Source organism: Rhyacophila brunnea, unplaced genomic scaffold (assembly GCF_057557595.1).
Source record: "Rhyacophila brunnea isolate RB1 unplaced genomic scaffold, BYU_Rbru_1.0 scaffold_10, whole genome shotgun sequence".
NCBI classification, from domain to species: Eukaryota; Metazoa; Arthropoda; class Insecta; order Trichoptera; family Rhyacophilidae; genus Rhyacophila; species Rhyacophila brunnea.
In genome coordinates, this window is record NW_028232752.1 from 6,733,158 (window position 1) to 6,755,268 (window position 22,111).

The following is a 22,111-nucleotide window of genomic DNA, read 5'->3' on the forward strand; positions in this document are numbered from 1 at the left end:
TTAATGGATTTTTAAAAAACTAACCAACAGTGTCTACACATCGAAGTCTCAGTTAAATGCAAACAAATACGTACGACTGAGAAAGTTTAATGTGCACTATTTCTGTCAGATCATAAAAGCCTACCTCCACCCTTTGCCACTGCTATCTGATAAAAAGTAGATTACACTCTTAGGTATACAGATATTCATAGTATTTCTGGTATACAGTCTCTCGAGTGTAAATTTTTATTATGTCTTAGGTATTTAATTGAAGGTCTCGTAATTCCACCGCTCGATGTCTCTAAGGCATAAAGTCCACTAAAGCAGGCTTGCGGGGCGCTCGCGCATTTTCTATGTGAATCATCGAAAATACAACGTAATCAAATACGCCAGCGCACACTGGATTTGATGACGCATTGTGCCCGCCTGCCCCATGAGTCACCGTTGTGTGGCTTTTCAGCCGGACGAATTAACGAAAATACAACATAGTCCATTCATTGAACACGGCCAGCAAAATCACGCTCTGGAAGCGTCGTCGATAGACGGGCGAGAAGGCATTATTTAATAACAGAGAACTCATTGTTTAGTTATTGCGTAATTACAAGCCCCGAGAAATAATATAATATTTTTATTGCTTTGTTATGAGAGACGCTGATAATAATAATTATTTTGTGCTTCTTGGGCCCCTTATTACATAGGTGAAGGGTAATGCGCGGGTGGGAGGGGGCCTACTCAGTAGTGAGCCCACCTAACGCTTTTTTGGTGGGCTTTATGCCTAATACTTAGTAGGTGTTAATAAATGTAAGAAGAAAAAAAATGTTACCCCCAGCCATTGTGGTAGCGTGGGCGCGGCCGGGTCCTCGTGTTGCATGATCAGCCACTCGCAAGGAAGCTCTCCATCAGCCTGAAGGCGGTACCTACCGTCCGTCCAGAGCGCTGCTTCCTTGAGCGTAATGGCCGCCATTCCATCAGTTCCGCTGAATCCACTTATATACTTCAGCCTCATGTCACGTTTGCTGGTTGTCTCGCTCTGGAAAGAAAATATTGAAATATTTGAATCTATGCTCATACACAGAAAAATAGTATAGGGGGGGTCAATTTTGAAAAAACATCCATATTGATTTATTAATGTGGCGGGAGGGGGTGGGATTGACAAAACAGGTGTCACTGAATTCCGCATTTACCCCGCACTTTTCCAGGTACATTCCCCATACCTAGACACTCTGTACTTGGAGTACAATGATGAAGACCTGATCTGCAAATATGACTACGGGTGCTTACCTACGAGTTATTGCGACTTGTCATACATGACTTACGGACATAAATATTAGAATCGTTAGTGTCCGTTTGTGTCGTCCACGTTATTTTATATTTTAGACATGGCACGTCAGAATATTAAAACAAATATTGGATGCCCCAGATTGTTGCACTAATTCATGAGTGCCACAAGTCATCCACTGACACAGGTTGAACAAGAAACATCCATTTCTCTTAAAAACAAAAATCTCGTAATACAACTTCCACCCTATGGAGGCCTATAAAAATATTATGATCTTTTTAGGATATAAACATTTTTTTTAGTGTAGTAGTAGAAGTGAAACTATCATATAAACACCCAGACTTTGAGATAATCATATAAATATATTGTGAACTCACTGGGAATCAAACCCTACACACAATGTGAGTACTGACTACTGAGCAGGGAACTCAAATATCTAATAGGTGTGGAGTAACAGGCAACCGATCTCGAGTGTGGAAGAATATGGGATAAACTTAAACAAATGTCAAGAATACGCTTGTTCTTCGTTCTGACAACTTACTGCTCTTGGTTTTTGCACTGACACTCATTCAATATTGGTGTATTTGAAGGTTGCAACACACATTATTGCACCTCTATAATGAGTGGTTCATTTTCACACTCACACATTCAAAACCCTGCATCAAAAAAATATAGTGTATCGGGGAATAGGTAGCTTATTGGAATTATATTTATTAATCTGTTCTGTACTACAGAGTAACGCTCCCGTTGACATTCAGTAAGCAAATATCCAGATAGATAGGTATATGACCCGTGACTCCTGTGAGTAATTTATATGGTTGAGCACCACGCGTACATCCCGGGTCGCTGGAACCGAGTAAACACCGGAGTACTAAGACATAATCATATCAAATAACACACCTGATGTTCATCACAGGAAGGAACAATATAGGCATCCAGCTCGGCTCCGAGAATTGAATTTCTGGATTCCATCTCTATACGAAGTTTCTTAAGTTTTGGATCAGGTCCTGGTAGAACGCGAGACGCTGCTAGACTGCACTGCAATCGGACTGAGCTTCCGTCTTTGTTTGTGGACTCAGCAACGGCGTATACTGAAGATAAGCAACCTGGAATAGAGGGTGAAAACATCCGGTTAGTGCGATAAAAGCAGTGATTCAAAGAATTCTAACAGGGTGGCGTAACATTTCAGGGATTGTGAAGCTTTTTTCTAGGTGTGTCAGATAAATATAATAAAAATAATCAAAATACAATTATTATGTTTTTATACAATAGTATAATATATTTTCTAAATTTACACAGTCAATACACTTTTTTTTAGTTTAGTGAGATATTTGTTGTTTGTCTCATGTCAATTTATTTATTTTCTTCTTCCTGACGCTACAACCCTATGTGGGTCCAGGGCTGGAAATGAACCAGAGCGCCCTTCTCTGGTTCATGAAATAAGAGGAATTAATTATCGCTTTGTCTCATGTAAAAATTAATTTGACCATCTGCACATCTATTCTATACACAAGGCAGCTATGGGGGACTATAGGCGGCTATAGAGGGTAGTTTATCATATTTATGTATTGGGGAAGTTAACTCATTTAGCGTTGCCATTAAATGGCCATTAGATACTATTAGCATGATAATTAATGTGGTAATTAATTAGTAATTAACTGGTCAGCAGTAAATGTGTTAATTGTTACAATAAGTTAACCGTCTTAACTGTCAAAAAGTCCTAAGTGCCATCTCTCGCATACCACTGGTTGACAACCGCTGATCTAATTTAATTAATTAAAACACGTATTTCATAAAATATATTTGTTTCAACTTTTATAATATTATCACAATATAATATATAGATAGTAGGTATTATCTCTCTATAGAGCATAATTTAAATTTGTCGGGTACCTACCTACTTGGGGTGTGGATATGTGTTTTACTTTTGACTTTCAATGTTTGTTTACTATTTGATACATACATAAGTATATAATTCTTCAATATTATGTACCTATTCATATTATAATTTACGGTACCTATAGAAAATAAGTTTTTCATAGAAAAAATAGAAATGGTGATTTCATATAAGTAAAATCTATTTCATTATAATATGTGTAAAGGAAGCATTGTGTAAGTAATGTGTACACAACACGTCATATTTTCATGTGTGTGGAAATAAAAAAATAGGCCTAAAGTCCACATACGTGAAGGAAAAGCACCAGTGTAGCATAAGTTCGTCATTCCACACAGGTGTTTTTTCCTCATATGAGCGTAACATGACATGAGCTTTTGTGGGCGTAGGCCTACGGAGAGGGGGACGGCAACGTTGCGCGACCGAGACGGGCTTACTTTGGTACGAAAGGGTTAAAGGCAGGCCCGAAGCAACCAGCGCGGGAATCTACCAGGCGAGCAGAATTATATGCGGCTAGCTGGTCCGCGAAGGGAAGGTAGAGAAATCAATACCTAAAAAGGAAAAGGGAGAGGGGATGAGACGGGTAGCTGTAGGCCACGCCCCCTCCGCGAAAGCTGTTCGCTCCAAATAATACAAAATACTTCTCATACAAATTTATGAATGTATGCGTTGTGAGCTTTTTCTATTTACGCGGGAAATAAAATGTTTACATGATTCCATTGTAAATTGTAATCTTTTTGTTCATATTTATTTTTGTACACCAATATCCGGAATGTATTTCATTAATTAATTTCTAGTAGGTACAATTTTTGAGGGCATAATTAAGAATTATGTTAATGTTGGGGTAGATGCAATATATGCAATACCAACCAACACGTAAACATAAATATTGAAGGAAATTATACACAGATAGGATAGTTCAGTGATAAATAATAACCTACATACACCAAAGTGATAGATATATTATTATTATATTTGGTACATAAGTCAAAGGTACAATTTGGAACCGCGCTAATTGTCATAGCCGATTTTGGCAAAATTCATGAATTCAAGAATGAAAACCTAACCTAAACTAACCCAACCTAACAAATAATCCAGTATATCGGCTATTTTACAAAAAGTGTTTGCCGCTGGCTTCCCCACTTGGACTTGAACCTTATATTTTTGAAGTGGACACTTCGGATGAAATCGAATTTAAGAAGCTTTTTAAAATCCTAATAACCCTCCCCCCGCCAATCCTCCAAAATTTTAAGAAAGTCAACGATAATCAATTGACAAAACATTCTAGGCGACGATGTTATTCAAAAGCTCGAAATGCACCGCGCTAAGTTTAAAATATCCTCGAAAATAACGCCACTGGTGGATACACACACTGTTTTTTATACCTATCACTAGGATCTAGGATAGATACCCTAATGGCCAGAGTGAATTATTATAGGAAGACCTGTTAAAAAAATTATTATTGACATCAGCAACACAAAATAGTAGAATTATCAACAAAATGTATTCATTTGTTTTAATTAAGAATGTTAGATTCTTTACTAAGTACTTATAGAAAAAATTCTCACCATAAAACTAAAAACTATGTAAGTACTAATACGTCAATGACATTGAGCTACTTTACGAGCTGCTTGTTGGCGAATTTACAATCTGCCTGTAAAGTCGCCCAGTGTCATCATCGAACAAGCTAACAAGCAGATTGTAAACAATCTATCGAAAAAAGTTGAAAGCCGGTCAACTTTACACGCTACACGCCGGCGTGTGGGCCTACTGCATCTGCGCAGTAGAGCGTAGTAGCAACCTCTCGGTAAAAAACGAACTACGTTCTGTCAAAATAGTCGCTAGCTTGTTGGTTTCTCAGCGAATGGAAAGCTTTGTGTGTAATCATCACAATCGCAGTAGCTGAATCGCCCGCTTTTAAATTCGCCAACAAACAGCTCGTAAAGTAGCTCAATGTCATTGACGCATAAGTACCTAAATGGCTAGGTAGGTACTAAACTTTTCTACATTATTAAAAATAGAAAAACAACCTTTACAATAAAATGTTTTAATTTATTGTAGAATTCGACAAAATATAAATATTGAAGCAAGACTAGTTTCGTTCTGGTGGACATTATCAATAATTATTATTGGAGGAATTTTATTATTTAATGATAATAATATATTCTCTACTCTTCACGGTTGTAGCTTGAGAATGATTTTACAAAAAGCTTACAATTATGGGACAAGTAAATAAATATTTTTAAATAAGTATAGATTTAAATCTTGTACCTACATATTTATATTTAACCCGATTTCAACATAAAATAAATATGTAACTTACACGTCATATTATTTAATTTGCTTTTTATAAGGAGTAAAAACTGAAAATATCGGAATTTTAAAATTTTTAAATAAAAGAAGCTTTTTAAAGCTCTGCGATTTGAGAGGCTTCCTGCGGGGTGTAGTTTTCGTATCCTATGACGTCAACAAGTATCAGGGTCACATGAGTTCGAGGATGTCTCACATAACTCGAGGCTCGAGCATCAGCTAACCACGGGTAACATACCTATCGTAGGAATCTCTTTTTTCTTGTTTCCTCGCAAGAACATCGCATTGATTGGTCGGGGCTTTGAGCAGCGAAAATCCCTGCTCTCGTCGAGTGAAAGGGTTGATTAATGGGCGTGAGAAATTTTTGAGATGACGTATAAAAGGTATTAGGCGCACAGAAACTTATAAAGGTAGGGAGATAGGGCTAAAAGGGACGAATTCTCTTCTTGTGCGACGGCTCAAAACAATATTATACAATATTTTCTGAGAATATGTCGTTTAGCGAAAATACATAAGAAAATAAAGGCACTAAATTGAATAGTAAACATAAAATTTAATATAGGTACATAAATATTACGTCAATATTCACCATGCACTCTATAATAAATATTGTAAGTATTTTTTTTAAATATTTTTCATTGTTTTTAAACCTTATATTCCACCATTCCCTCGAAATAATATTAATAATTTATTCCTACAGGATCTGGGCACATTCCCAAAGGGATGAAATATCCTGTTTGGTATTAGGAGATCATAAGAAGTGATAAAGTAACTTTAAACGCACATTGCACGCAGCCTACAAAAGGACATGCGTGCAAAGAACCTCCTTCAAACGACCCAGCTCCGAACACAAGCAAGTCCTTGATCAATTATTTTCACTAGGTCAAAATTCCCAGGGTGATAGGACCGTCACAGAGTATTCGGGTATATTATATTTCAGATAACAGCGCAGTCTAAAAATGTTTATTTACAATATTTATATTATTTATTTATCATTTAAAAAAACTAATTTAAAATTTTTAAATAGTATTCTAAAATATTGACAGTATTTTTTGTGCATTGTTTTTTTTATTAAATGTTTGTTATTCTTTCAATTTAAAATATTTTCTGCGTTTATTCCATTCCGGACGCCGAATACCGAGGTTCATTATGTAACAGCCTCGATTTTGACACTAGGGTAACAGACGGCGAAGGGATATAATTTTACAAGATTTGTAACTACAGAATGTATACTGACATGTACTGAGTATTTGTAGGGTGTGTGTACATGAGTGTGCGTTTTCGACGCAAGATAAAAGTGAAACGATGCGTATTATTTTTTTAAATAATTTAATAAAAAGTGCGTATGCGTGAGAACAATAGAATGCCCCCTTTTTGTATCAGAGGAACAGAACAGGCGAGGAGAGATATGTGTAACAGAAAGGGCGGGCTTGTTCCCGAGAGTCGCAGGGTTTCTTTCTCCCAGAGCCGAGAGCCGAAACTGACCGCCAGAACAATGGAAGATGTAAACAACTATATCAGGGTAGCAGTAACGTCCGAAACCAAAGGGATAACAGTGTTATCCACCACTAACGAATTTATTTTGTGTCGAGTACAAAAATATGTACAAACATAAACACTTTATAAATTTAAATATTATAACAGTTTAATGAAATATTATTTTTAATTATTAATAATATAATACAAAGTAGTATCAAAAAGAAGATAATATAATAATTACAAGATAAACAGAACTTTGTATATACTTTTAACTTTATAACGTTTTTAAATTTTCTGTTGAATCATATAAAGTTGACTTGACTAGCTTAAACGATCAAAAAAATTTGTACTTGATAGAAATAATACTGAAATTTAGTTGCTAGGACCCACTTAGCAACCAATAATACTTTCACTTTTTACGGATTTCTTCCGAAATAACTTTTCATACAAAACAGAATTAACTGAAAATGAACTCAATTCTACTTAAAGATGGCTAAAAGTATTAAAAAAATGCATTGGCATCGTGTTCTGATATATTCTAAAAGTTTCAAATGTCTAGCTAGCGGAAAGTTAGTTAAAAATCGATTGCAAGATTTGTACCGGACAAATAAGAATACGAGCTAAGAAAAACGTTGTAATAAATAAAATATACCGTGTCCGGAAACTTGTACCTACGTATGCAGTTTGCCGTATCACACTTCACCGTGAAATGTATCGGAAATATAATATGGCCGTATATTAAAGACCCTCCAACCTCTTTGGGTCGTATAGTACCAATGACATATTGTATAGTACCCACTCACATAAAATTCATATCTAAATAAAACACGGTTCTTGTCGGTTTACACTTTACAGGAAGCCAGCAGCAAACAAATTTTGAAAACAGCCTGGATTTATTTGTTAGGTTAGGTTAGGTTTTAATTCTTGAATTCATGAATTTTGCTAAAATCAACAATGAAAATTGAATTAATTTTCATATTGAATCTAATAAAATTGGAGACCGTTTAGTATCTATACGGTCATCTCTTTCCGATAAGAAAGCTCATGGGGAACTGTGCCACGGTGAAATGTTTTACGTACAATTTACATGTAACCGAATTATACAAGTGGTTGGAAGTCGTGTCCGGAAATTTGTAAATATGCAAATAGGAAATAGATTGCGGTATAGTATTGAGGTCAAATTCATGTCAAAATAAAACACTTAAAAAATACGCAGATAAAAAACTATCGGAATACAGGGTAGAGACAGAAAAATAGGTAGGTACAGGTAGGTAAATTAGAAATACAATCATATCGTAGGTATAATGCATATAGAATTCTGGTAGGTGCTCATACGAATGAAGTCGTTGGTATCTATCAACTATCTGTTATTATCGATTATTTGATACCAATCAAATTAATGTTCTTATTGAATGTAATGAAATTGGAATAACGCGTAATATTTTGATCTCAATGCTATACGGTAAGTTCTTTCCGGTAAAGCAACTCAGAGTGAACTGTAATGCGTACGATTTACGTGTACCTAACCGTTAGGAGCAGTTTCAAATTTTCTTTTAATATTTATTTTCGGTTACTTTAAGCAAATACCTACACTAGGTATATATATAGCAATATAAAATGAAGAATGAAATTTAGAAAATTTCTACGAAACCTACTCTCAAACTGTGGTGGTTTTAGATACTTGGAGGCCTGTGGTGCTGATAGGTTTTGGGGCACCCAAAAAATGTTTGTGCCACGCTGATCAAAAGGAAAATATTTCGAAATCATATTGTAAAATATAGACACTCCAATGTTAATGTTAGTATGTTGTTGTTCTCGATAAGGCAGATGAGGTGGTCGTCATCGCCAGTAAAAAATATTAAAAAAATAAAAATATCTGTATTTTTAACAAACCAAATTTAAAACATTAACAGAAGAAGGACAAAGCAATCAAAAAACTTATACACATTACTATTAATTAATAATTAGCCCAGTCGCACATTGAAAATCGTCCGACTGCAACAGTCGAATTTGTCGATGTGATTTTGTCATTAACAAAACACATGCAACTTTTTGTACAACATAATATTATATTATTATAGTTATATTAAATCTATGATTATTATACCTATTATATAAATTATAACGCGATATTTTTGGTAGACCTTAACAAATTTCTCTTGACTTGGGGAGCAGGTAGAATAGCAAAATGTCACATCGGTGCATGTGGAGACGCTGCTTTTTTATTTGTTACGGCTAGTCACGTGATGGTACCTGTCCCAGCATGCCCAAGGTGCGCACGGAAGAGAGTTGCAACATTGCATCCAATTTGATTCATGACTATATTCCAGTCGAGACGATTTTCAATGTGCGACCGGGCTTTCACATTCAATCATGTGGCACAATTTTCGCAGGGGGCCTACAAAACATTAATTGTTTCGGGCCTCCACGTATCTAAAACCGAATTAGTAGGTACGTACATCGTAATCAGGTAACACAAAAATATGGGAAATGGGATACCTTCTGGATAATTAAGTTGTAAGAAGGTACTATAATCCTCGAACGTTGAGAAATATTGGATAAACTTAAACATGTGTTTTTTATGTTATTTTCAATAGCTACGTCTGGTAAACGAATATTGGTAATATGTGAGGACTTTCAGCGGGCTTTGTATTTCTTGCATTTTATGTTCTGAACGTCATAAGTAACTAAACTCTGCTTCAAAACCTTCGCATTTCTATCTTATTAATTATTAATCTGTTCTGTGTTTCCAGCCGATCGATTAAATAAATACCTAGTATGGATTAGAAAAAAGAATACACCAAACCTAAAACGTATTATTCAATTCGTAATAAAAAAAAAAAAACTATTTATTAAGTACGTAAAAGGTGTTGTAACTTAAAAACAAATAAATCATTACACCAATGAACGTGAAAAATGTATCAGGTGACGTCAAATTGTATCAGGGTAGCATGAAGTGGAACGGATATCACATTCTCTGACGATGTGTGAGCGGCAGATGGTAGTGCTGACTGACGCAGGTATACAGTACCAAAAGGTAGTAGGTACTACTTAATACTGGGAGTGTCCTAACCAGAAATGATTCAACCAGGATCACATGATAATTTGATAGGTATATAATATGTGGTGAATATTCGTATAAATTATTTAAAAATCGAACAAAAATGTACAAAAGCGGAAATAGTTATGTGAAATATTCAAATATATTTTACAGAATATAGTATGATGTATTAAACCGGTGGTAAAGTTTTATTACATCTAATGTTTTTTTTTGCAAAAGTAATAAAGCAAAGTAGAGGGGGAGGAAGCTTGTTGGAAAAATGAATCAATCAGGCGTTGAGAGTTGCAAACAGAACTATGAGGAGGCATCTGTAATTTGTGAACACGATTAGGGGTTCAGGCATTTCAATAGCATAGAAAACATAATATTCACTAACCAGTTTAGATAATTATTACGTCATCATTGACTTTCAGCGTAATGTATTATGGAAGTACGTGCATACACTACGTAATTTTATCGGGAATTGAGGAACACGAATGTCGTTGATCAAACTCAAAATCCAGGACATAATTATTACAGTAAAAAATCGCATGGATAAAGGTGAAAATATCATTTATAATCAGCGCTCGAAATGGAAAATTTTACGAACCGGAGCGCTTGATAATTTTACGAAAATATTAACACTGTAACTTATCTAATTCTATACATATATGTATTTTAAAAAATATTGTGTTAGATTTTTTTATAATATGACATATCTCGCTCAGACGGTCAAATTAATATTTACACGAGACGGAGCGATAATTTTGGGGATTGTATGAACCGGAACGGCGCTCCGGTCCATTTCGAGCCCTGTTTATAATGTACCTATAATTATTATACATACTTTCTCCACAAGGGATCTATCCTATAAAATACTATAGGTTGTAGAATATAGGTACTCCATACGTTTATATTAATTTGATACTGACATATCCAAAATACCTATATTAATATTATACCTACTATGTAAATGTACTTATGCATTAAAATAAATAGTGTTCGCGATGGACGAGCGGTAACGTGTCCGTTTATGAAGTGGTGGGTCGAATCTCGGGTCTAGCAAATTGACAAGATGTTGATTAATGTTTTCCAGAGCAATTAGTTAGTAGAGTGAGCAATTGGAAACCTCTCCATGTGGCGGCCAATATCATGAGTCAATGAAGAAAAAAAAAACATTTTAAAACTAATGCCAAAGGGTAAAGGGCGGTTACTTCAAACCTACCTACAAACTTCATCGGCGAAGGGTGGAAGTATGATGTGACCATATGACATACATAATGCACAATAAACTTTATCTGCCATGCTTATTTGTTTTCATTTAACTAAAAATACAAATTGCAGATTGTTCTATTGGTTAGTTTTTTAAATTCAATTAAAGCCTGTAGTATAAGGTAGGCTGTGGAGATCCGAAAAAAATACTGCACACTTTTTCAGTCATACTTATTTGTTTTCACTGAACTACCTAAGAATACAAATTGCAGATGGTTTTTAAAATTTGATTAAGCCCTGCCAAACTAAATCGTAATCGATAAAAAATATTATTCTGTCTTTCAAATATGTAATGTTATGTAGATATGATTTAATGGCATAATTGTATATATTTTATAAATAAAAGAATATTATTTATCTAATGAGTATTGTAGTTTCTAAAACTAACCTATAATATTATGATCTGCAATTTGTATTCTTAGTTCAATGAAAACAAAGTTTTTGTGCACCATGTATTTATGTCGTATCTTAATTAACAACCTACATCCACCCTTCGTCTTCCGATACTTATTAGATGCCTACCTACCCACAATTGGAAATTTCAAAGTGTTCAATTGAATGATGTACTTACATATTTTCATTTTCATTTTCCTATCAATTTTATTTATTTACTCAATTTACCTATAATTTTACCCTTTGGTTTGAGTAATAACAATTTATTTACACTAGCTGATATTATTATAATGTTGCCAAGTTACTACTTTTCATCTCCTACGTAGCGGATTTAAGTTTGATTTGAAGTAAGTTATACCTGCTCTTATGTTATACACTTCTGTTACTTTTGATGGTGCAGTCCACCCTTGGGAGCCCTAAGGCGAAGGAAATGATTTACTGCTTGCAACTCCATTCCCTCAAAGTAACCTCCCACAGAGAAAGAAGACCCGCCTACTTTTGGTCAATGTTCTTCGTCATTTTTAAGGGGGCCCAGCAGAAATCCCTTTTTACCTCCTCGCATGGCATGATCCTCTGATGCAACGTGTTCATCTATAAATAAACATAATCCTAAAAGCCCTTTGTTTGATGCCCTCAGGCAATATTTTTCTCTACCTTTTGAACAAAAATATGAAAAAATAAAATATACCTTCTCTTCATCATAGTCCTCTGATATCTTGTGGGTGCCTACCATACCCAAAGGGTTATAATAAATTTCCTTGCACGTTTTTTTCCACGTGTCAGAAAAATAAACGATTTCCTCGTATAAAGGAAAAGTTTTATTTTTATTCGAAGGTGTAAATGAGCAGTATGCCTCATCAGAGAAGAAGAATGGACGTGTCACTCTCAATGACTTTAGTTATTAGGGCATCAGAAGAGATGCGGCGGTAGAGTGAAGCAACGATGCAACCGTATGAAACCGCGCGCTGCATGTGCATGTAAACGCATACTATGCAGTTCATAAAAATATCAGTGAGCTGTGCAGTCGAATGTGGTTCAGAAATTATTAGCAATGGCTCTAACTAAGGAAATTAATATTGAATTGACTAGGTAGGTAAGTATAATAATTATTATTGTAATAAAATAATTATATAAATAATATTTTCATTGAATTTTTGAAAAAATTAAATAAAATATTTTAAACAAACTTACAATACACGAGTAATAAAATGAAAGCTAAGAGAAATCTTAAATGGGCACTAAATCAATGTATACGAAGGAATTAAGGTCATAGTCGTAGGTGAAGATTTTTTATTTCCTCAATTCAATATAAGTACTTATTACTAAAATTTCTATCTAGATTTAGTGCTAAGAGATCTCAGAATTGTTTTAAGTAAGTTTAGTATTTACATTGGTTTGTTTGATTCGTTTGATTCCATGATTGCTTACATTAAAATATAATGTGTGATCACTGATTACTAATCAAGATATAAAATTATTATTGTGGATTAGATCTGACGAAATCCGATCAACCAGGATCGATCTACAGTTGGATGAAAACCTTCCCTAGCTCCATCAATCCATTTCGTTAATTGACTGCAGTTATCTGTTTTATTCTGGTCTTGTGGCATTCAGTGCCAGCTTGGCGAATGATATGTCCAGGCTATTAATTATTATCATTTCATCAGTTTGGTGACCATTTGTCATAATGTCATACTATCTAGGTATATATTATATTTTCTTTGTGACGACGGGAGGTTGTAGAAAATTTGACGTTAAGACGAAAAAATCCAAATAAGTACTTATAAAATATCCAGTTAGAAACTAATATTGAAATCCACCGGTTGACGATTTTTCACCAAATAAAGGAGACATCAGTTATAAACGACCCCTACTATTTTACGATATAGAAAGCTCGTGTGTTGTACTTGTAAGCTTATGAAGTCGTGTGCCTATATTATGTAGGAATCCAGTGTCTGGGAAATAAAAGTTGATTTTTAAGTGTGTGTTTAGAGGAAAGAAAGACCTAGTAGGTTGAGCAAGTGGCTAGCATCCATTTCTTGTATAAAATCTGTTAAAAGAAACCTATTCTTGAGGCGGCAAATATCCAGTACGGATTGTTTGTAGAGAAAATAATACAAGTAAAGTTTCATAACCCTTATAACCCGGTGGCGCTTTTACTTCATTAGCGTATTTTTCACAATAACAATAATTATGTACTGTAAAAACTCAAAGCATAAAATAATCAAACAAACTAATATTTTAAAACGTTTTTTCTTGATAGTTTTAATTCTTATTATTCATTCTTTATTTATAATTATGATGTATTATTAATCCTACATTTTATCTATATGTTATCCACATGTTTCAAGAATTGATGGTGAAATATGCCAATAAACCAATATGTAATGAAAACACACGAAGCTCACCGTCAAAGCATTTTCACTTCTGAGTGTCACGACGTCATAAGCGTTTATTATTTTTAATAGACAGTGGTTTGCAAAAAGTATTGATTTTATGACGTAAACTGTGAGGTTTTCTGGGAACAGCATGTATTTCTTCCACCGGCTTCTTATAACTCCCTGCGACTTTAGTAGGGAAAAGAATTTTCCAAGGGGAAGTTGGAGAAAGTAGGGACGACCTACTTATGTAGAAAAGCCTGTTTTCTTATGAATTTTCCCTGGAGATAGTGTGAAAGTTAAGGGAAAAGCTTCAGATTTTACCAGGAGAGCACAAAGTGAAACGGGTAGAGCGTCCCGGCGCTATAACTGAAGAGGGTGAAATAATATTTCTACCCCAAGATGGAGACTAGCCTTTCGAATGTTTGGGGGTGGTGCTGGGGGATGGAAACCGCTGGCGTTAGTAACGGCCGTTTTAACGAACAAAGAAAGCGTTATGTGCTATTAGGGAAGCAGACCGGCGCGGGAGGTAGAATGGGATGTCTAGACGGCGGGCGTCGCGACGCTGAATCGAACGGCGCGTCGGTGGCGCCGTTTCCTCGTTCCGGGATAGAAGTGTTTCTGGGATGGCGCGCCGAAGACAAAACAGTGGTCAGTTTTTTTCAATCTTGAAATTTGTATGCAATAGTCGTGGGGTTACTGTCTCGAAATCATGTTACGTAGTACCTAATAGCAATTTGAAAGTTTGACATGTCCTCTAAAATCAGGCATACCTACCTAATGCTAATTTATTTGTGCTTTATTTGCATGTTCTCTTTGCATCAGCTGATAGGATGTTTTTTTCCCCCCCAAATTATCGACTTACTAAGTTTTGGCATCAACCCCACACTACAATGGATATTGGTAATTCTCCTGAGTAATAAATATTATACATACTACAACACCAAAGCACAGCTTTATAATCAGGAGTGTAGTTCTAAATAAAATAGTACCGGCTCGCTATATTTTCTAAATTCTAATCACCCCTTTCTCACTTTTATGAAAATTAAATTCAGAAAATTTCGATACGGAACGACAACCGATGAAGTGCGTTACCTAATACCTTTTGGGTGTGGTTGGAAGAATGTAAGTACGTTTCTCGAGTGTGGAGAAATGTAAGATAAACTTAGACAACACGTGTTAAAGCACGTATTATTTTCAATATTTAAATCTGTATCACTATCAGACTGTCATTAAAGTTTGTCATGTAAACGCACCGCGCATTCAATATTATTAATATTAGACATTTATTTAGGTATTGTGTTGCCATTAATATTGATTAAAAATGTTTGTCTACGGCCACGGGACCATCTATAACAGGCATAAAGCTACATTCGTACCTGCATCAGTCATTATATTAAATGATCGACACCATACCTATACCTATTGACGAATCGATTAGTGAAGATTTCAGATCGATATAGCCAACGAAAAAAAATATAGTTTTGGTCTGACGAGTAGATAAAATCCCCCCCCCCCCCCGCACCACATATCTGCAATGTCACGCCCAACACTATTATCTAGTATACCTACCTAGGTAATATTTTTAGTTGGTCGCTCCGTTAGTAAAACTGACACTCGTATTGTTACCACGCCGCCTTATGTGGGTTTTGCACCTAGGAACGTCAATGGCAAATAGGTAGGTATAGACAGTAAATCGATTAAAATTTTTAGTTAGAAAACACGAGCTTAATCAGTCAATAGCTGATCCGTATTGTTTGGAAGTAAAATGCATACAGCCCTGTGAAACAACCGTTTCAGGCATCCGGTAAGGAATTAGGTCAGGGCCGTGACGACGTCGTGGGCGTCGGAATAACCGGAAACGGCGACATCTCATCCCAGGGCGGCAGGAAGCGATTCAGGTATTCTGGAATGTTGTGGCGTTGCACTAAAAATCAATATCCGGTTGTCGCTGCCTCCTCTTTCCGGTCACATTATGCAACCCTAGACAACCGGAACTGGGAAAATTGTTGCGAGTCATAATATTGAGGTTACCGACATTCCTTCTTGAAACATCCACATTATTTTTTGACAAGACTACCGTTTGATCGAGTATTTATTTAATTAATTGTATTTATACATTGAGTAAGTAACTTTCCAATAATTCCATTGTGATTTAATTGGCGACTTATTTGCGATTATTTTTGTACGTAATTATTAGCTATATCGTATTCCTCAATCCCCATTAAAAAACGTGACCGGAAACTTGTACGTATGCAGTTCGCCGTATAACACTTCACTGTGAAATGTTGAATCGGAAATATATGGCAGTGTATTAAAGACCGTCCAATCTCTTTTATTTTGTTAACTGTCAATTCATGGTGGAACTGCATTGTATTGTTGTTTAATTTAATAAAACGCATTTTTTTGTAGTCGGACGAAACCGGTCCTAATTCATTGATTAAAAGTGGAATAAGTACTAAAAAAAAGGTACTGTTCGGTTATACGGAATACAGCGGAAAACGCATTTTGAAAATAGCCGATATACTGGATTATTTGTTAGGTTAGATAAGGTTTTTATTCTTGAATAAATTCATGAATTTTGCCAAAATCACCTATGAAAATTATTGAATTAATTTTCATATTGAATCTAATAAAATTGGAGACCGTATAGTATACGGTTATTTCTTTTCGATAAACTTATAAAGCTCAGGGCGAACTGTGCCACGTTGAAATGTTTTACGTACAATTTACATGTACCTAACCCAGGGGTCGGCAAACTGCGGCTCGCGAGCCGCATGCGGCTCTTTGCCAAATTCCCAATTCGCATTTTTTACAAAAACTTTTGCAAAATTCACAATTTTTATTTTTGGCATTGATTTGTACAGTTTTTGTATTTATTACACAATTTGTATTTATAATATTATATAATGACATTATCGCGAGCCTAATTTCCCATCTTTGATGGTTGATGCAAAAGAGTATGATTGTTGTTGTTTTAAATCCGCCCATTGCAAAAGTCGACAAATTAAATTTGTCTCCATTTGATATTGACAAGAGCACTGTTGAAATACAATTTTAGTAGTGGATTTCACAAGCAAAGAGTTATTCCAAATTTGCAGGTCTTGCCACCAAAATTGAGGATTTGGAGAGAAAAAAATGCAATTTAATTTCACAACACAAGTGTGGCGCTCTAAAAGATCTATATAAGGTAGATACTACGATTTTTAATACATGGAATAGCTTTCCGAACTCATATTCGAGTTTACCTAATAAATGTATGAGAAGAATCATTTCCAAACATGAACATTATAAATAGCATTTAGAGAAGCCAAGTAAACGATGAGAATTTTTGGAGTCGCGCCTGAAATTAAAAACTACAAGTTACATACCAAACATACAAACATACACACTCTCCAAAGAAATGCAAGGAAGGTCATTGTTCACATTAGTTTTAAGGAATGCGTATAATTGTAAGTAATTCATATTCTGAAAAAATTATATTTATAATTTCAACAATAAAAACATATAGGTATTTACGTTAGTTTTATTCGGGAAATCTTCTTCACGTAATAAATAAACAATTATAATATGTAATTATTAATTCATTTAAATGAATCATATTTATAAAAATATACGTATGGCTCTCGAATTTTTTTTTACCGTTTTGCCACTCAATTTGGCTCTTTTGGTACAAAAGTTTGTACACCGTTAGGGATTATATTCTAGCCGCTTCCATCGCGGTATATTGTAATTTTCCGGAACATTCCCCATACCCGGGACACTCCGCTCTTTAATTAAATCAATACACACCTGCCCTGCATGTATAACTAAAGGTGTTCACCTACGAGTTATTGCGAGCTGTCGCATCCACAAATGGTCATTCGATGACGCGCGTGGTTTAACGGTCATACCTAATTACTTAACATCATTAGTGTCCGTTTGTGTCGTTCGCACTGTCTTGTCTTTTAGTTTTAGACATACCGCGTCGGAATACAAACATCGGATAGCTCAGATAATTGCACCAATTTATGAGTGCCGCGAGGAGAGGGGCCAGTCCGTACAGAAGGCTGTTCGACAGCCAAATCATCCGGGCCACGATCCTCTTGATACGGTCCTGACAAAGAATAAGAATAAATATTCTATTTACCTCCTAAGTAAATAATTTGTTTTTTTCCGTACTCGTTCAGACTCGGACCACCCCATTGTGTGAGCGCCTGATTACGTGATAGGTATATTATTATATAGCATGCTTTATTACGTCAGCTTTTCACAATATTTTTTTAGTAACGTAACGTTTGGGTACTGTACTAACATTTTTAGCCATTCCCTCATCTCCTTCTAAGTGATTGTAAGAGGGATGAGGAATGAATGACATACAGCCTATCCCTAAATCCAAATAGGTAGGTACATGTCGAGGGAACTCTTAGTTTTTTTTTTAAAGATTTTTTTTTGAAAATTATCGCGGAACTCGGCTGAGAATCGCTTTCTTATTAGCAGGTAGCAAAACTGTAAATTCTTGGCTAGTAATTTTTATTTTATTAAAATATTTTTGACCGCCTAGCCCTAAAAAAACAGAAAAAATGGTACAAGGAAAGGATCATCTAGCGACGTTCAAATTCCGTTAGTTTTGTACTATGTATTATTTCATTTCATTAAGTCATGTTTAGGAATTCTCAAATGGTAGTAAGTAATTACAAAATTTAAATCAATTCAAATTTAAATTCAAGTAACTTCTGTCAATAAATAGTATTTCTCTAAATATGTATACTTAAATAGATTTCATAACATAATTAATACCCTTCTACGAATTATACAAATTATTGATAATCAAGATTTTGTCGTATTAATTGTGGTCCTATATACCTATTAATTTTCTAACATTTACCTGTAAAAATTTTGCCTGTTTTCAATTTGGTTAATGTTTTATTCTCCTTTCATTATCAGTGCCTCGTAGATGTAATAAAATAATAATCAAAGATATATTTGATGGCCCAGTATTGAACAGTAACTACTCAAAAACGTAGTTTTGAGATAATCATGTTTTAATATTTGAATATTTTACAATACACATAGATTTGACAAGTTTTAAAAGGAACCTGTCAGAATGAATCTATTCAAAATTGAAACCTCGAAAATCGTCAGTTTTAAATGGAAACAATTCGAAATGGATCTGTACAAAACTGGTTTTATTTGAAAGTTTGTAAAATTCCATATGGGTTTTTTTTGGCTCTCAAGGTATCTAAATTATTTTTTTTCGAATTGTTTCTATACAAAACTGACAAGAGAAAAGAGAATTTTGATACCAATATCGCGAAATGGCGAATTTTCGACATCGAATATGTAGACACAATATAATATGTACAAAATAGATCTAGTTAATAAAATAATAAATATAATATAGTATGTATTGTTTATGAAAGCAAAAAGAAAGAAAAAAACAGCGTAGCATCCATTTAACAGTGCAACAATATGCGCCAATCCAGCCGATGGCTCCAATATCGCAATACATGCAAACAAAATCGGTTGAACCAATGGATGCCTATAAAATAAAATATCGAGTATGTATAGGTCCACGAATGATAGGGTGAAAAGGAAATCGACGATAATTGGTGGTAGGTATTGGAAATGTATCGGCGATTGCCGAAGATTTCGAACTGTTCGGAAACTGCCAGGCTGGCAGAGTGTGCGAGGAGAAACTGTGACCGGAAATCAATATCCCGATAAATTCCCAACTTCTAGTATTTCCAGGTGAAGTGAATGAACCGATAGCTGAAGCGCATACACTGCAGCGCATCAATTTTTACGATGATATTGGGACAGGGCAGACATGAATGGAGAATAAATACACGAAAGGGGATGTATCGTTGTATGTGTTACATTTCAATGTGTTAGTAAAAATTCTTTATTTAAAAATATTATTTTAAATATTAATTTTTTGAATGGCAATAATATTCAATGTCACAATAATTGCTAAAATAGAGGATTTTTAAATGCAAATTGTCATCAAATAATATTATACCTATTCTCTTTGAACAATGGGGAAGAAAGAGATAGAGTTTTATATTACGTAAAATGTCGTAACTACTGCAGCGTTTCAAGTAAAATTTCAACGTACATTCGAAACAGCGTTGGAATTTGTATCAGGCGAGCATAATACGCTGCAGGTTTTTGGGTGAATTTATCCAATAACAGTGCAGTCGAGTTGAGATTCAACCGAATTGCCGCCAGAATAATAAAATGCACGTAGGTCGCATTTATTACCTACGATACTTAGACACATACCTTTTATATTAATTATTATTTTTTATTTATTTTTAAATCAATCAAATTCAGTTAAATTGACAACAATCGGATCGTATTAAAAAATAAGTTATTGTTATTTTATCTCGTATTCGCATTTTTAGGTCACTTATGCATACACATACGAGTTTTTATTTTTAATTTATAATATTGTTTTGAAAATAATCTAAATAGTATAAAAAATATGATCAGGGAGACAGATTAGAATAAATTCAAGTAGGTAAGTTGTTATTAAGTATTTTTTTTAAAGCAATAATCAGTTACAATGACAACAATCGTATCGTATTAAAAAAATTAAGTTTCTGTTATTTTATTCCGTAGTTTTTATACTTACCACATTTTTAGGTTTAAACCTACAATCAAGTTTCTATTATTAATTTATAATATGTTTTGAAAATAATCGAAATATTATCTACATAGCAAAAAGTATATATGATCAGGGAGACAGATTAGAATAAAAACAAGTAGGTACATACTGCGTTGCTTTACTTTAATTAAATTAAATATTAATATATAAATAATCAGTAAGGAATTGTAAAAAGTTATTTTTTCTCTCGCCTTTACGAGTATTATTAGCAGAGCTATTGAAATGATTTAATAAATTCTAAAATTCTAGATAGTTTTGTACATAACTATGTCATACTTACCTAAATTATAATTAATAAGTTATTGCATATTATAAATTAGACTGAGTTGGCGGCATGGTTTATTTTCATACAAAATCTACCTGTCTATGAGGAAAGACAAAACAAGGTTAGAAGGGAGATGAAGGAAATAGGGGATTCCTTTCTTGAAGCCAAAACAGGCATCCTGTTTGATAATGATATGCGTAATTAGACCACAGGCAGCACAGGATAACAGAGCTTCGAGCGGATGAAAACTGAGTCCTTTGGCGCGCTAACAAACCGAACCGCCCGCCACAAATTCGGCGGCGTTCAAGAAAAAAAAACTGCGTTACGTTATTGGAAATCAGCCCTGTCTGGATATTGGGAGAACATAAAAGCGACGCAGTGGTTCAGATGTTTGAGTTTTCTACTTCCAAAGCGCGGGCGTGGGTGTCGTTATGGTAACAACATCACAGTTTTATTAGGCGCGCAGAAGTCGCAGGAGGTATCCGTAGAGAATAACGTCGTGCATTCTGCGCATGCTTGAAACACGGCAGTTGCAGGCGACGTAACCGCCCCTAGCGGCCTAATAAAAAAGGTTAATATATTGTAAATAATATAATAAAGATAAAATTATTATTATCTTGTATTCAATAATTTTATTAATATTATCTATGGTTTTTATTGTTATCTGAAATTGTAACGAACAACAATTTTGTTATTTATAATGGCATTATAAATATTCAAATCAAATAGTTTCGTGAATTTTAGCATGCAGGACTGAATGGAGACTGCTGGAGACAAATTGAATGACGACGATATTTCAAATCAAATCTATTTATTTTACATAATATAATGAACATAACAAATTACAGATTCAAAGCATGACATGACATAAAATAAGTGAATTTTTAAAATAAAAATACAGAGAAACGTGAATTAATAATACTTGCAATAAGTAATAAAATAAGAAATAAAATAAAATAAAATAACAAAAATAAAAGTAGATGGAAGCACACAGAGTGAACTATTGATAGACCCTATCTTAAAAACCTATAAAACAACGTCCACCTAAATTCACCTCACGTAAGTGGAATATATCAATGTCCGAAGTTATTACTCTCCCAATTGGCATCACTAATAGCAGGTTAGTTCTGCACCTTGGGAGAACAAACAATGGATGCCCTCGATTCCTAAGAT

At 34.5% G+C, this 22,111-nt stretch overlaps 1 protein-coding gene across 5 annotated transcripts in view; it reads right to left on the reverse strand.

The window, feature by feature from the left end:
- LOC147078849 (xaa-Pro aminopeptidase ApepP) overlaps window positions 1–22,111 on the reverse strand; it is a 200,793-nt gene that overhangs the window by 20,076 nt on the left and 158,606 nt on the right. For all 5 annotated transcript variants that reach the window (XM_085950209.1, XM_085950219.1, XM_085950194.1 and 2 more), the window contains exons 3-4: window positions 2,159–2,364; window positions 803–1,009 (exon numbers count right to left, since the gene is read on the reverse strand). In XM_085950209.1, coding sequence (XP_085806335.1) covers window positions 803–1,009; window positions 2,159–2,364 — 413 coding nt within the window. The remainder of the gene's footprint in view (window positions 1–802; window positions 1,010–2,158; window positions 2,365–22,111) is intronic.